The sequence below is a fragment of the Acinonyx jubatus genome, chromosome B4, assembly GCF_027475565.1.
Source record: "Acinonyx jubatus isolate Ajub_Pintada_27869175 chromosome B4, VMU_Ajub_asm_v1.0, whole genome shotgun sequence".
Lineage (NCBI taxonomy): Eukaryota > Metazoa > Chordata > Mammalia > Carnivora > Felidae > Acinonyx > Acinonyx jubatus.
The window spans coordinates 52,753,530-52,767,658 of record NC_069387.1 but is presented as its reverse complement, the minus strand read 5'-3'; the positions used below and the strand labels follow the sequence as shown (position 1 = coordinate 52,767,658).

The 14,129-nt window shown below is 37.3% G+C and overlaps 1 protein-coding gene across 12 annotated transcripts in view; it reads right to left on the bottom strand.

Moving 5' to 3' along the window:
- SLCO1C1 (solute carrier organic anion transporter family member 1C1) overlaps positions 1-14,129 on the bottom strand; it is an 84,497-nt gene that overhangs the window by 50,284 nt on the left and 20,084 nt on the right. For all 12 annotated transcript variants that reach the window (XR_008300156.1, XM_053225919.1, XM_053225925.1 and 9 more), the window contains one exon: positions 2,654-2,778. Coding sequence is in view for 11 of the 12 variants with exons in the window: in XM_053225919.1 (XP_053081894.1) it covers positions 2,654-2,778 (125 nt within the window). In the remaining variant the exon portion in view is untranslated. The remainder of the gene's footprint in view (positions 1-2,653; positions 2,779-14,129) is intronic.

Sequence of the window (14,129 nt, the reverse complement as noted above, 5' to 3'; positions counted from 1 at the left end):
TTTTGAAGAGTTTGATCACTTTAATAAAAGTGATAATGTTATCTATCTCTGACAATCACCACTTGTGAGTGCTCCCTTTCTGCCAGGCACTGGGCTAAGTGGTTTGCAGGCATTTTTAGATTATTTCCTCCTAATAATCATATGAGGTAGGAGTTATTTACACTTATTAGTAGCCCTTAAGTAAAATTTGAAAGTAAAATATAGGTTATTTGGAACTGGGATGAATCCTTTTGGGTAGATGAATCAGACTGTGTAACAGACAAGACTATTGTGTAGTCATGTTCCTTCTAATTCTGCCTCTTCTAGAAATGTAGCCAAGTGACCACGCATTTTTCACTTATCTTTTATAGATTTCCATTTCACTCCCCAAAATATAACGGGAATTCCTTTTCCAAAAAATTGATTCTAATGTCAATTCTACGCCTGACATTTGTGTGATCCCAAGATCACACAAGGGTAGGGAAATATTGTAGACAGGTGAAGATAGCTTAGATCTGTGTTTTCCATATGGTAACTACACAACACATGTGGCTACTGAATAGTAAATTAATTAAAGTTACATAAAAGTAAAAATTCAGTCCTCAGTCACACTAGCTATATTACAGAAGTCAACAGTCACATGTGCTAGTGGCTGCTGTATTAGACAGCATAGATATAGAACATTTCCACTGTTGCAGAGTTTTTTTGGACATCTCAGCTCTCCAGTGTAGTGGGAATGGGGGTTGTAGGTGGAGCATTTTTGACAAGAGTCCTATTATCACCCTACTATAATTTTTAGGATAAACTTTGTGTCCACTATATCTGATGTTTATACAGATCTATGACTTTAAGGGAGCAGGACCTCATTTAAAGCAAAGAAAAAGATTGTGGGTCTTATGCTGTATACCTGTCTAAAACCTGTCTCTACATTAAAAACATTTTTAAAGTTTGTTTGTTTGTTTGTTTATTTATTTATTTATTTATTATTTAGAGAGAGAGAGAGAGAGAGAGAGAGAGAGAGAGAAAGGGGATGGAGAGGGAGGATCCCAAGCAGGCTCCGTGCTATCACTGCAAAGCCTAACCTGGGGCTCGATCCCATGACCATGAGATCATGACCTGAACGGAGATCAAGAGTTGGATGCTTAACTGACTGAGGTACCCAGGCACCCCACATTAAAAAATTTTTAATTCCCACCTCTAAATGCTATGTTTTTCTTCTTAACACTAAAGGTTTAAATATTTCGTGATTAGCTGTATTGCCATCTACATCCTATCTTTCCTGTCAAAAACAAAATATCTTCAATAACTGTACATTATGTGGAAGTGAAAGTCCAAACCCTCCTTTCACACTCTTCTCTTCTTCCAGGGGGCTTTTCTTCTTCTTTTCATACAGCAGGATAGGGTACACTTGTTACATGTTCACATCTTCCCTACCTCCCTGCCTCATATTTCTATTAATCCTCTGGCCCTTCCCTTCATCCAGACCTCTGGAGTTCATTGCTCAGGAAAAAAAGACATCTCAAAAGAAAGCACTGATGATGATATTAGGGGAAAGAAAAGGTTTTATGGTATAGATAAAAGATTTGCATGAGTAGCAGGTATAGAAAAGAGGAGCTTCCACACTGCCTATACAGCAATCTGTGGGCTAGGAGCAGGGAGTGGGGTGGGAGTGGAGGAGGAAGCGTCGAGCATGTCAATGCTCAAGGGCAGTGGAGACAGGGCATTTGAGCTCATCCCGGAGACATAGCAAACACCTGAGGGGAGATTTGTGGATTCCCTAGCAGGAAGAACCTGGGCCACCATGGTAGAGCCAGGGAGGTAGCAAAACCCAAAAGACAAGATGGCTACATATGTAGAACAGTGTGGCTAAGCGTCCTGCTTTTGGCTCCTCAAAAGCTTTCTAAGAGATGATTTCCATGTTCCCAAGGGTGCTCACACAAAGCATTGCTATGCAATGTGCATCAGCCATATGGAATTCTAGACATCCTGACAAAATTCCTTGCATCCTGTGTTGTGTGGAAAACAATTATTCCCAAGTTTCCAAGACTGTCACATCTGCATCAGGAAGAGCTTCTGTGCTAAAAAAGGACATAAAGGTAGACATGGGATGGCCCTAAAGTGACATGTATGACCAAATATTGTGGCCAGAGGGATTTTAAATACCTAAGTTGACAAGGGACCAATAACACCAAGAGGCCCCTCCCACAACTTCCCTCTTTGCTATTATGTAAGCTCCCTAGAATATAAGCAACCCCTGGGGAAAAAGGTAAGGTTAGGGACAAATTGAATGAGATTCAATTTATCCCATTCTGATGGAAAGGGGCTGAACACAGAAGTTAAATTGAGATCTGGGGAAGAATATATTTCTTTCATATCTGAACACTGGACTGAGATTAATATGTGCTAAACTAGTTTTATCCTAATTCATGGCCCACCTTATTTGGAACCATGGGAAACTTTTCCCAGTCGCCAGCAATTAATGCTCTTTCCATGTTTTCTTCAGATCTCATCATATACTGCTTTATATTCTAGGAATTTTTATGGCACTATAGTATCTCAATTTAAGTAGTAAAGCTTTTAAGAGAAAAACATCACATAAATTTTTTGCCCATACTAAAGCAATATAAAGTCTTTATAAAAAGCTATCTTAGTCAAGTAAACAAAATCATCTTACCATCACTTCTTTTGGATTGTGATTTTTCTATAATTGAGATAGGTAATTGATTGTCTGACTCCAGGAGACATGGAGAGATGCTCAGAGTGGAATTAGAGAAAGGAGAATACTTTTCATATCTGTACCTGTAAAAAAAGAATGTTTTCTTCACTACAGACTCATTTAACATCATACTAAAAATATTAAATGTACACTACATGACTTATTATGGAACCTGTTTGAGTTTGCACTACCCTTTGGTCTGAATCACTAAACCAAACCAGCACTTAACAGCAGATGTCCTGAAGAGATAACCAGAAAGTCTCATTTACAGGTATTACACCATATCTCAACCAGTTAGTGTAGTAAAAGAAAATAAAAGTAAGAATTATTCATAAGGGTTCATTTTAATGTAAAAATAATGACTATAAATCACCTATTCCCCTGGTGAAAAAATATCCAATGTTTGATAAAATCATGACTATCTCCAAGTCAGAGGAAAAGCAATAATTTAAAAACTATGGTATTGCATGCTATATTTAGAGTTGTAAATTTAGTAGAACAACTGCATTGCTGATTCTAGAGAATTGATGATGATGTGTAGGTTTTTTTTTAACTTTTTAAACTCCAGGGGCGCCTGAGAGGCTCAGTCGGTTGAGCGTCCAACTTTGGCTCAGGTCATGATCTCGTGGTTCATGAGTTCAAGCCCTGCGTCGGGCTCTGTGCTCACAGCTCAGAGCCTGGAGCGTGCTTCAGATTCTGTGTCCCCCTCTCTATCTGCCCCACCCCTGCTTGTGCTCTCTCTTTCAAAAATGAATAAACATTAAAAAATTAACAAAAACTTTTAAAATTCAAGTTAGTTAACATCTAGTGTAATATTAGTTACAGGTATACGATATAGTGACTCAACACTTCCATGCAATACCTGATGCTTATCATGACAAGTGCACTCCTTAATCCCAATCACCTATTTAACTCATTCCCCTACCCACCTCCTTTCTGGTATCTATCAGTTTGTTCTCAATAGTGTTTCTTGGCCTCTCTCTCTCTCCTTTTTTGCTCATCTGTTTTGCTTTTTAAATTCCATGTGAATGAAAGTATGTGGTATTTCTTTGAGTTATTTCACTTAGCATAATATTCTCTAGCTCCATCCATGTCATTGTAAATGGCAAGATTTCATTCTTTATGACTGAAAAATATTCCACCAAAAATATATGTCATATATATTATATAATATTATATAATAATAACATATGGCACTTATTCCTTATCCATCTGTCAACAGACACTTGGGCTGTTTCCTTAATTTGGCTACTATGGATAATGCTGTTATGAACATCAGGGTGCATGTATCCTTTTACATAAGTATTTTTGTATTCTTTGGGTAAATACCTAGTGGCGCAACTGCTGGATCATAAGGTAGTTCTCTTTTTAACTTTTTGAGGAAACTTCATACAGTTTTCCACAGTGGCTGCACTACTTTGCACTGCCACCAACAGTGCAAGAGGGTTCCCCTTTCTCCACATCCTTGCCAACACCTGTTGTTTCTTGGGTTGTTGATTTTAGCCATTGTGACAGGTGTGAGGTGATATCTCACTGTAGTTTTGATTTGCATTTGCCCGATAATAAGTGGTATTAAGCATCTTTTCATAAGACTATTGGTCATCCGGATGTCTTCTTTGGGAAAATGTCTCTTCATGTCTTTTTTATTGGATTTTTAAATTTTTAATTGGATTATTCATTTTGGAGTGTTGAGTTTTATAGGTTCTTTAGAGATTTTAGGTACTAACCCTTTATCAGATATGTCATTTGCAAATATTTTTTTCCATCCTATAGGCTGCCTTTTAATTTTGTTGATTGGTTCCTTCACTGTGCAGAAGCTTTTTATTTTGCTGAAATATCAATAGTTTATTTCTGCTTTTGTTTCCCTTGCTTCAAGAGACATACCTAGAAACAAGTTGGTACTTTTTAAAAAATGTCTATTTATTTTTGAGAGAGAGAGAGAGCAGGGGAGGGGCAGAGAGAGAAGGAGTCACAGAATCTGAAGCAGGCTACAGGCTTTGAGCTGTCAGCGCAGACCCCGATTCAGGGCTTGAACTCAGGAAAGGTGAGACAATGACCTGAGCCAAAGTCGGATGCTTACCCGACTGAGCCACCCAGGTGTCCCAGAACTTGGTACTTCTGACGCCAAATTGTTTACTGGTTGGGTTCTCCTCTAGGATTTTTCTGGTTTAAGGTCTCACATTTAGGTTTTTAATCCATTTTGACTTTTGGGTATGGTGTGAGAAAGTGGTCTGGTTTCTTTCTTTTGCATATTGCTGTCCAGTTTTCCCAACACCATTTATTGAAGAGACTTTTTTTTCCCCAATGGATATTCTTTCCTTCTTTGTCAAAGATTGGTTGACCATATAGTTGTGGGTTCATTTATGGGTTTTCTATTCTGCTTCATTGACCTATATGTCTGTTTTTGTGCTAGTTCCATACTGTCATAATTGCTACAGCTTTGCAATATAACATGAAGCCCAGAACTGTGATTCCTCCAGCTTTGCTTTGCTTTTTCAAGATGGTTTTCGATATTTGGAGTCTTTTGTGGTTCCATACAAATTTTAGGATTCTTTGTTCTAGCTCTGTGAAAACTGCTGTTGGTATTTTGATAAAGATTGCATTAAATCTGCAGATTGTTTTGGGTAATATAGACATTCCAATCGATGAGCATGGAATGTCTATTTCTTTGTGTCATCTTCAATTTCTTTCCTGAGTTTTATAGTTTTTAGAGTATAGATCTCTTTGTTTAGGTTTATTCCTAGGTATCTTATTGGGTTTGATGTAGTTGTAAATGGGACTGATTCCTTAATTTCTCTTTCCGTTGCTTCTTCATTGGTGTATAGAAATGCAAAATATTTCTGTACATTGATTTTGTCTCCTGTGACTTTGGTGAATTTATCAGTTCTCACAGGTTTTTTTTTTTTTTGGTGGAGTCTTTCAGATTTTCTATATAGAGTATCATGTCACCAGCAGATAGTGAAAATTTGACTTCTTCCCTGCTGATTTGGATACCTTTTCTTTTTGTTGCCTGATTGCTGTGGCTAGGAGTTCCAGTATCATATTGAATAAAACTGGTGACAGAGGACATTCCTTTTTTGTTCCTGACCATAGAGGAAAAGCTGTCAGTTTTTTCCCATTGAGGATATTAGCTGTGCGTTTTTCACATATGGCCTTTATTATGTTTAGGTTTGTTCCCTCCAAATCTACTTTGTTGAAAAAACATTTTTATGAATAGATTTGTACTTTTTCAAATGCTTTTTTTGCATCTATTGTAATAATCATATGGCTCTTATCCTTCCTTTTATTAATGTGGTATATCACATTTATTGATTTATGAATATTGAACCACCTTTGACCCTACTTCATCGTGGTGAATGATTTTTTTAATGTATTGTTGGATTTGGTTTGCTAGTATTTTCTTGAGAACTTTTGTGTCTATGTACATGAGGTATTGGTCTATAGTTCTCTTTATTAGTGGAGTCTTTATCTGGTTTTGGTATCAGGGTAATGTTGGTCTCATAGAGTGAATTTGGAAGTTCCCCTTCCTTTTCTGTTTTTTGGAATAGTTTGAGAAGAATAGATATTAGCTCTTCTTTAAATGTTTGGTAGAACTCCCCTGTGAAGGCATCTGGACTTTTGTTTTGGGGGGGGGTTTTGATTACTGATTCAATATCTTTGCTGATTATAGGTCTATTCAAGTTTTCTATTTCTTCCGGTTTCAGTTTTGGTAGTTTATATGTTTCTAGGAATTTATCCATTTCTTCTAGGTTGTCCAATTTGTTGGCATATAGTTTTTATAATATTCTCTTATAATTTTAATATTTCTATGGTGTTATTTGTTATTTGTCTTCTCGCATTTGTGATTATTTGGGATCTTTCTCTTTTCTTTTTGATAAGTCTGGCTAGTGGTTTATCAATTTTATTAATATTTTCAAAGAAACAGTTCCTGTTTTCATTGATCTGGTTCTATTGTTTGTTGTTTTGTTTTGTTTTTCTTTTTCTTTTTCTTTAGTTTCTGTATCATTTATTTCTGCTCTAATATTTATTTCCCTCCTTCTGATGGCTTTAGATTTCATTTGTTGTTCTTTTTTCTAGCTTTAGGTATAAGGTTAGGTTGTTGAGATTTTTCTTGCTTCTTGAAGTAGGTCTGTATCACTATATACTTCCCTCTTAGAATAGCTTTTGCTGCGGGGTGCCTGGGTGGCTTAGTTGGTTAAGCATCTGACTTTGGCTCATGTCATGATTTCACATGTCATGATCTCACAGTTCATGAGTTTGAGTCTAGCTTCGGGTTCTGTGCAGACAGCTCAGAGCCTAGAGCCTGCTTCAGATTCTGTGTCTCCCTCACTCTCTGCTCCTTCCCCACTTGTGCTCTGTTTCTCTCTCAAATATAAACAAACATTAAAAAAATTAAAAAAATGTTTTGCTGCATCCAAAGGTTTTGGACCATCATGTTTTCATTTTCATTTTTTCCATGTATTTTTATTTCTTTTTTAGTTTCCTGGTTGACTCATTCATTGTTTACTAGCATGTTGTTTAACCTTCATGTATTTGTGGTCTTTTCAAATTTTCTCTAGTGGTTGGCTTTTACTTTCATAGTGTTATGGTCAGAAAAGGTGCATGGTATGATTTTAATCCTTTGTACTTGTTGAGGTCTGACTTGTGACCTAATATGAGATCTATTCTGGAGAATGTCCTATGTGCACTTGAAAATAATGTGTATTCTGCTCTTTTAGGATGAGATGTTCTGAATATGTCTAAGTCCATCTGGTTCAGCATGTCATTCAAAGTCACTTTTTCCTTGTTGATTTTCTGCTTAGATGATCTGCCCATTGACGTAAGTGGGGTGTTAAAGTTCCTTACTCTTATTGTATTATCATCAATTAGTTCCTTTATTTTTGTTTTTATTTATTTTATATATTTGGGTGCTCCAATGTTGGTTGCATAAATACTTAACAATTGTTAGATCTTGTTGGATTGTCCCCTTTATTATGAGACAGTGCCCTTCTTTGTGTCTTGTTACAGTCTTTGTTTTAAAGTCCAGTTTGTCGGATATAAGTATTGCTACTCTGGCTTTTGACTTGTATGTCAAATCCATTTGCATGTTAAATGTTTCTCCATCCCTTCACTTTCAATCTGCAGGTGTCTTTAGGTCTAAAATGAGTCTCTTCTAGGCAGCACACAGATAGGTCTTGTGTTTTTTTTTTTTTTTATACATTCTGACACCCTATGTCTTTTATTGGTTAGTCCATTTATATTCAGAGTAATTATTGATAGATATGTATTTACTGCCATTTTATTATTTGTTTTGTCATTGTTTCTGCAGATTTTTCTGATCTTGTCTTTGTCACATTTGGTCTCTCCTTTGCACTCAAGGATTCCCCATTAATATTTCTTGCAGGGCTGGTTTAGTGGTCACAAACTCCTTTAGTTTTCGTTTGTCTGGGAAACTCTTTATCTCTCCTTCTATTCTGAATGATAACCTTGCTGAACAGAGTATTCTTGGTTGCAGTCTTCCCCATTCCAGCACTTTGAATATATCATGCTGCTCCCTTCTAGCTTGCCAAGTTTCTGTTGAGAAATTTGCAACTAGCCTTACGGGGTCTTCCTGTATAAGTTAAGGACTTATTTTGACATTCTGCCTTTAGTTTCTTTATCACTATATTTTGCAAATTTAATTACAATATGTCTGATTGTTGGCCTGCTTTTGTTGATTTTGATGGGAGTTCTCTGTGCCTCCTGGATCTGGATGTCTGTTTCCTTCCCTAGGTTTCAGCTATTATTTTCCTCAAATTTTCTGCACCCTTTTCTCTCTCTTCTTCTAGGACTCCTACAATATGAATGTTTTTACATTTGATGGAGTTACTGAGTTCCCTATATCTATTCTCGTGTTCCATAATTCTTTCTCTCTTTTGTTTAGTCTCATTATTTTCCATTATTTTGCTTTCTAGGTCACTAATTCATTCCTGGGCTTCTTCCAGAATGCTGATTATTTCATCAAGCCTGTTTCCAATCTTGTTTATTGCACTCTTCATTTTTCTTTTTCAACTCTGTTATCTCTGTAGTAAGGGTCTCACTGATTTCTTCTATTGTCATTCTCTATCAGGTGTGTTACTTAAAACTGTTTCACCTAGATCTCTGGCTATGGCCTTATCTTGTGCTCTCATTTGGGATAAATTCCTCCATCTTTGCATTTTGCCTAAGTCTCTGCCTTCTTCTCTGTGTTAGAAAAGCCAACTATGTCTCCTGTGCTTGAAAGTAATGACTTTATGAAGAGGTCATGAAGTGTCCAGGGCCTGGTGCTTCAGGGGGTGTCTCAGGTATGTGCTGCATGCGCTTTGCTGTTTTGTTTTAGCTAATCTATCCTTCAGGCCGGTTGTCCTCAGAGGCTTTTGTTGTCTGCTGCGGGCAGTGTTTGCTCCCTGGCCTGAATGTGGTGAGTTTTAATTAGATGTGCTTGGTTTGGTCATGAAATGAGACATGATACCACTTCCACCAGAGCCAAGGCCCTGGAGAACTCTGGTTGGGAGACATGGTATGGGCAGAGGTTTATGCTCATCTTCAGAGGATGGAGCCTGCTGCACTGGAACTGATGGAAGCTTGACAGAGAAGAGCAGTCCTGCCAGAGCACAGGGGTGTGGAGCTTGGTATAAGCAAGTTAGGAAGTTAGTGTTGGTGCTGTGCTGCTTCCAGCAGATGGCTCTGTGCTTATGCTGAGGAACAGTGGGGAAGGGGAATGGTACCAGCTCCTTTGTTCCAAGAGGCATCTCTGTGAATGCGATCTCTCTGGAATATGCTTCAAGATAACCAAGAAGAGCAAATAATCTCACCCCTGTGTGCTTCAGGTACTCTTCAGATTGCTGTCTCCATGCTGTATGCCCCTGGCTTGTTTGTCAGCCTTCTCTCCAGGAGCAGCACAGTGCCCTCTGGGCTCTATCCGCCAGGTCTGCTGACCTTTAAACTCTAAACTTTATGCCCCGCTGGTTGCAAGAACAGATGAAGTTCAACCTCTCTTGTTTTCCAAGTGAGTAACTTTGGAGAAACTTTCTCCTTGTGCATTCCCCTGTGTGCTCTTCTCTCTCGTGCCCTTCTCTGTGACCACAGCACCCTCCCTTCTGCAGCACCTGTGACCTATTTCTCCCCTATACCAAATCTGCATTTCCTACCTTCTTCGATGTGGCCTCTTCTCTCTCGTTAGCTGTGGAGTTTGTTCTGTCAGTCTTCAAGTTGGTTTCTGGGGTATTTAGGAGAATTTGATAGTAGCTGTGTTCATGGGATGAGGTGAGCCTAGGGTCTGCCTATTTTGCTGCCATATTCCTCTCCCCTGATAAAAGGGGATTTTGAACTGTTTATCTGGATGGTATCACTTTTCTCTAGAGTTTATTGTTAGGGCTCGAAGTTATTTCTAATGCCATTCTTTCCTCTGATGTATGGTTACAATGGCAGCTGGATTGAAGAGCCAAGGCTGAATGGAAACACTGTGATAATTCTATCTTCAGTTCCCCAGCCATGCTCCCTCTCAAATTATCCTTCATGAGACAATTTCTCTGTCCACTGCACTCTCCAAAAAGAGGTACCTGATAAAAGGACATCACAACATTATCTTTTTCTCAACGTCATCATGGTTCTCTTTTTGTTCAGGTACCATATGACTAAAGACTAGGAATCAGAGTAATGTATTTATAATATTAGTAATAACAACCTACTCAGCCATGTAAGTAAAACATGTATTGAGGTATTAAAATATATAGACTAATAGATGGGTCACCTTATATCAGTTTTGCATAATCTATACCTCGCTAGGTCCATGAACCTTACAGAAAAAGTAACATTTTTGTATGTATATTAGTATTTAAGGAAAGAAGTTCAGAGTTGTTGTTACTTTTATCATATGGTTCTCTGGCCAAAATAGTTTAAAAATCACTTAATGAGGATAACTATTTGTCGATTCTCAGCTACCCAAGAGAACATTCAGCATTAAAATCGTGATAAATATAATTTTCTTTCTTTAATAATTCCAGAGGTACCACGGACTGTTATAGTGCCTTAGAGCTCTTAAAATTAATGTCAATCATGATTATGTAGAATTTTTAAAATTTTAAATTATTTGAGCTTTCCTAATTCATTCTATCAAAATGAAACTGTTTAGCATAACAATTATTTAGATTCTGAATAAATGTAATTTATGCAAGTGTCTCCTTTGCCACTAATTACTAGATATGACACTCTAGAAAAATCAATTAACCTTTTCAAATTTCAATATTTTTGGTGGTAAAGTAGGCGTATCCATGTACTCTGTACAATTTAGGTTCTGTTGGATAAGGAGACAGAGAAGTAATTTCACAGGGGACCAGTGGTTTAAATGCTTTTAAACCAGGGATTTTAGTTCCTGACCTGGATTCAGACTCTGAAACAATCTTGATTCAGAGACATGAAGTTCTACAGTAGCCATCTAAATAGTCTTCCTACTCCCACATTTCCCTCACCAGAGTTATTTTTCCAAGCAGGAGTCTGCATGGCCCTTAAAAAATGTAAGTGAGATCATGCCATTCTGCTCAAAGCTCTCCACCAGCTTCCCAACTCATCCCAAGAAGAAGCTGAAGTTGCAATTGTGTGCAACCTTACTATTCAAGGTTAAGTCTGCAGACCAACAGCATCAGCTGAATCTCAAACCCTATCGAAGAACTACTAAATCAGAATCTTTATTCTACCAAGAGCTTCAGGTGACACAAATGTCCACCAAAGTTTGAGAAACAACCTTGACAGCCTCTGCTATTCCCCCTTACATTTTCCCCTTGCTTGTCCTACTTCAGCCACACAGGCCTCCCTGCTGTTTACCCACATGCCAGATTTCCTCCTGCTGCAGGAACTTTATATTCATTATTCAATCAGCACAGAAGCTTTCTTCCCCAGGTGTCTGCATGGCTCTCTCCTTCATCTCTTTCAGTCTTTCCCAAGGGTCATCATATGGGTGAGCCATCCCCTCATAACCCTACTTTAAACTGCAACCCTTCCTCCCCGCAACATACTCCTTATGTGTCTTCAGAAGGTTATTTTTCTATATAGCACTTAACATTATCTGGAATACTGTATCATTATTTATTTCTTTATTATCTGTCTCCTCCTCCTAAGATCCAAGAGAACAGAGATTTTTTGTCTCTACTCTATCTGCATTACCTAGAAAAACCACCAATATATACTTTTTAAACTCATGATTCAGGTGAGCTCACACACATAAAGCTAAACACAGTCTGTTCATGGTAGCCCCTCAATAATTGATATCCATGATCAGTGTTATGTTTTGCTGGAAATCAAAAGTATTTCTGCTAGGCAGAAGAGTACAGTGGTCTCTTGGAGATCAAAATGACATTTGGACAATTGTCCAAATAATACTGTGAAAAGTTAAAAAGAAGTTATTATAATAACCCTTAGTAGATAGTAAACTTCATGGGTAAAAATTGTGCACATATATTTTTGTTTAATTTCATTTTGTTTTTTTCTCACTGAAGTAGCCCCATTACATGGCACAGTACCAGGCCAATGCAGACACTAAATAATAAATAAACAAATATAACTTTAAACATACAAAAAAGTAGTGTCTAATAATTTGTCTTTGACCCTTTGGCAACCTTTGATAACCCTAGCCTGGCTGCCTGGCTGGTCTTTTTCTGATTTTCTTTTACTAGAAAAAAGAAAAATCTTTTACTAGAAAATTTTACTTCTTTTACTGGAAAAATTCAAATACTAGTAAAGTCAACATTCACTTGGCATCTAAAATTTGCAATTATGTAAGAACCTAGGCATTCATGTGTGAACTCCCTCTTTTGCTTGACTGCTAAAAGATTCTACTCAAATTACTAAGATCCCTGTGGAAATGCTTTGTTGCTATTTACCACTTTTGTGATCTTGAGGTTTTGGCTTTTGATTAAGGGGAAATAGAATGTTTTATATTTGTCACTAACTTGAAGTGACAAAATTATTAATCTGAAGACAACCCATTACTTGTCTCTGGTTAAAACCAGGTGGCTTAATGATCTAAGAAGGTCTCATAACAATACATAAGAATAATGACACAGTTACTAGATATATGAGGAAACTTAGTAAGCATTTTACCTGTGTCATCTCATTTAATATTTGCAATATTATAAGCTAGGTATTATTTTTAATACTTATAATACCTATTTTTAATATGCATAAACTGAGGCCTGGAAAGCTTAAGTAACATGTCCAAGGTCATACAGAAAAGACCCACTGCAGAATGAGTTATGTCAAGAGTCATAGGTTTATTTATCCTGTGCAACTACTTTCTAATTTTATGTTTTTAAGTAACGGAATTCTTCCCCACCCCCCCACCACCTGGCAAACAGGTGGCAAACATGGGGGTTCAGTGACTAGGACAGATAGTAGTGTCACAGCTATTGATCAAGCAGGGATTAGGCAGAGTGAAGATCCATTTCCTCAGCCTTTTCCTTTGCTTGCTGTTTTTCCATTGACTCCAAATGGCACCTCTGTAGAACCTCAGTGATCCAAGGAAAACTTCTGCCTCATGAAAAGGAGGCCGGATAGGTGTTCAAAGAGTAGGCAGAAGTTCTGAAAACACCGATCTCTCTCCAAGTAAAAATGAAGGGGCCAGGGATGCTATCCAAATAAGTACAAGAGATCCCACTCAGAGGATTCTGTGCACTATCTTTATAGATTGACCACAGAGGTAAAAATCTGACTATATTTATATAGTAACTTGGGAATCCAAGAAAACGTTTGTACTATATCATACCTAAGTCTCTATAGCTCTAAAATGTCATGATACAATGATCTAGAGTGAACAGTATCAAAGTATTATTTGATATATAATTTTAAAAAACTATTATCTTGCTTCAAAACCTCTAGGTAGTCACTTCTCTCAGTTGGCAATAGGTAACCATGGATAAGGAAGGCAACATAGATATGCATGAAGTCAGAATACTTGTTTTAGGATTCCAGTTCTATAATTACAGGACACCTAACCTTTAAAAAGTTGACTAAGTCATGATCATTAGTCCTAAAATAAAAAGACAAACTGATCTTCTACTTCACAGGTAAAGGTGAAATGATATAAAGATGGTGGAAAATCTTTGGAACTACTAAAGTTGTATGCAAGTACTAACAAACTTAGTAGCAAAAGTACCAAAAGCAGACTTCAGGGTTAAAGGATACCGACAACCTATACCTACTGAAAAAGTTCTATGAGAAAGTATTTGGACACTGAATAGCTATTTGAATTGATAAAATACCCTTAGTCAATGATCTGCCAGTCAAGTGACCCAGCATATTGTCAGAAACATTCATTCATTACCCATTTGACATCTACCACAATACATTCATTTTTTACTTATTTTGTCTCCCCAGATAAATTATTTGAATGAAGACATATAGTGAAATTTCCCTTTAGTTTTTGCCGACATCGATACATAGC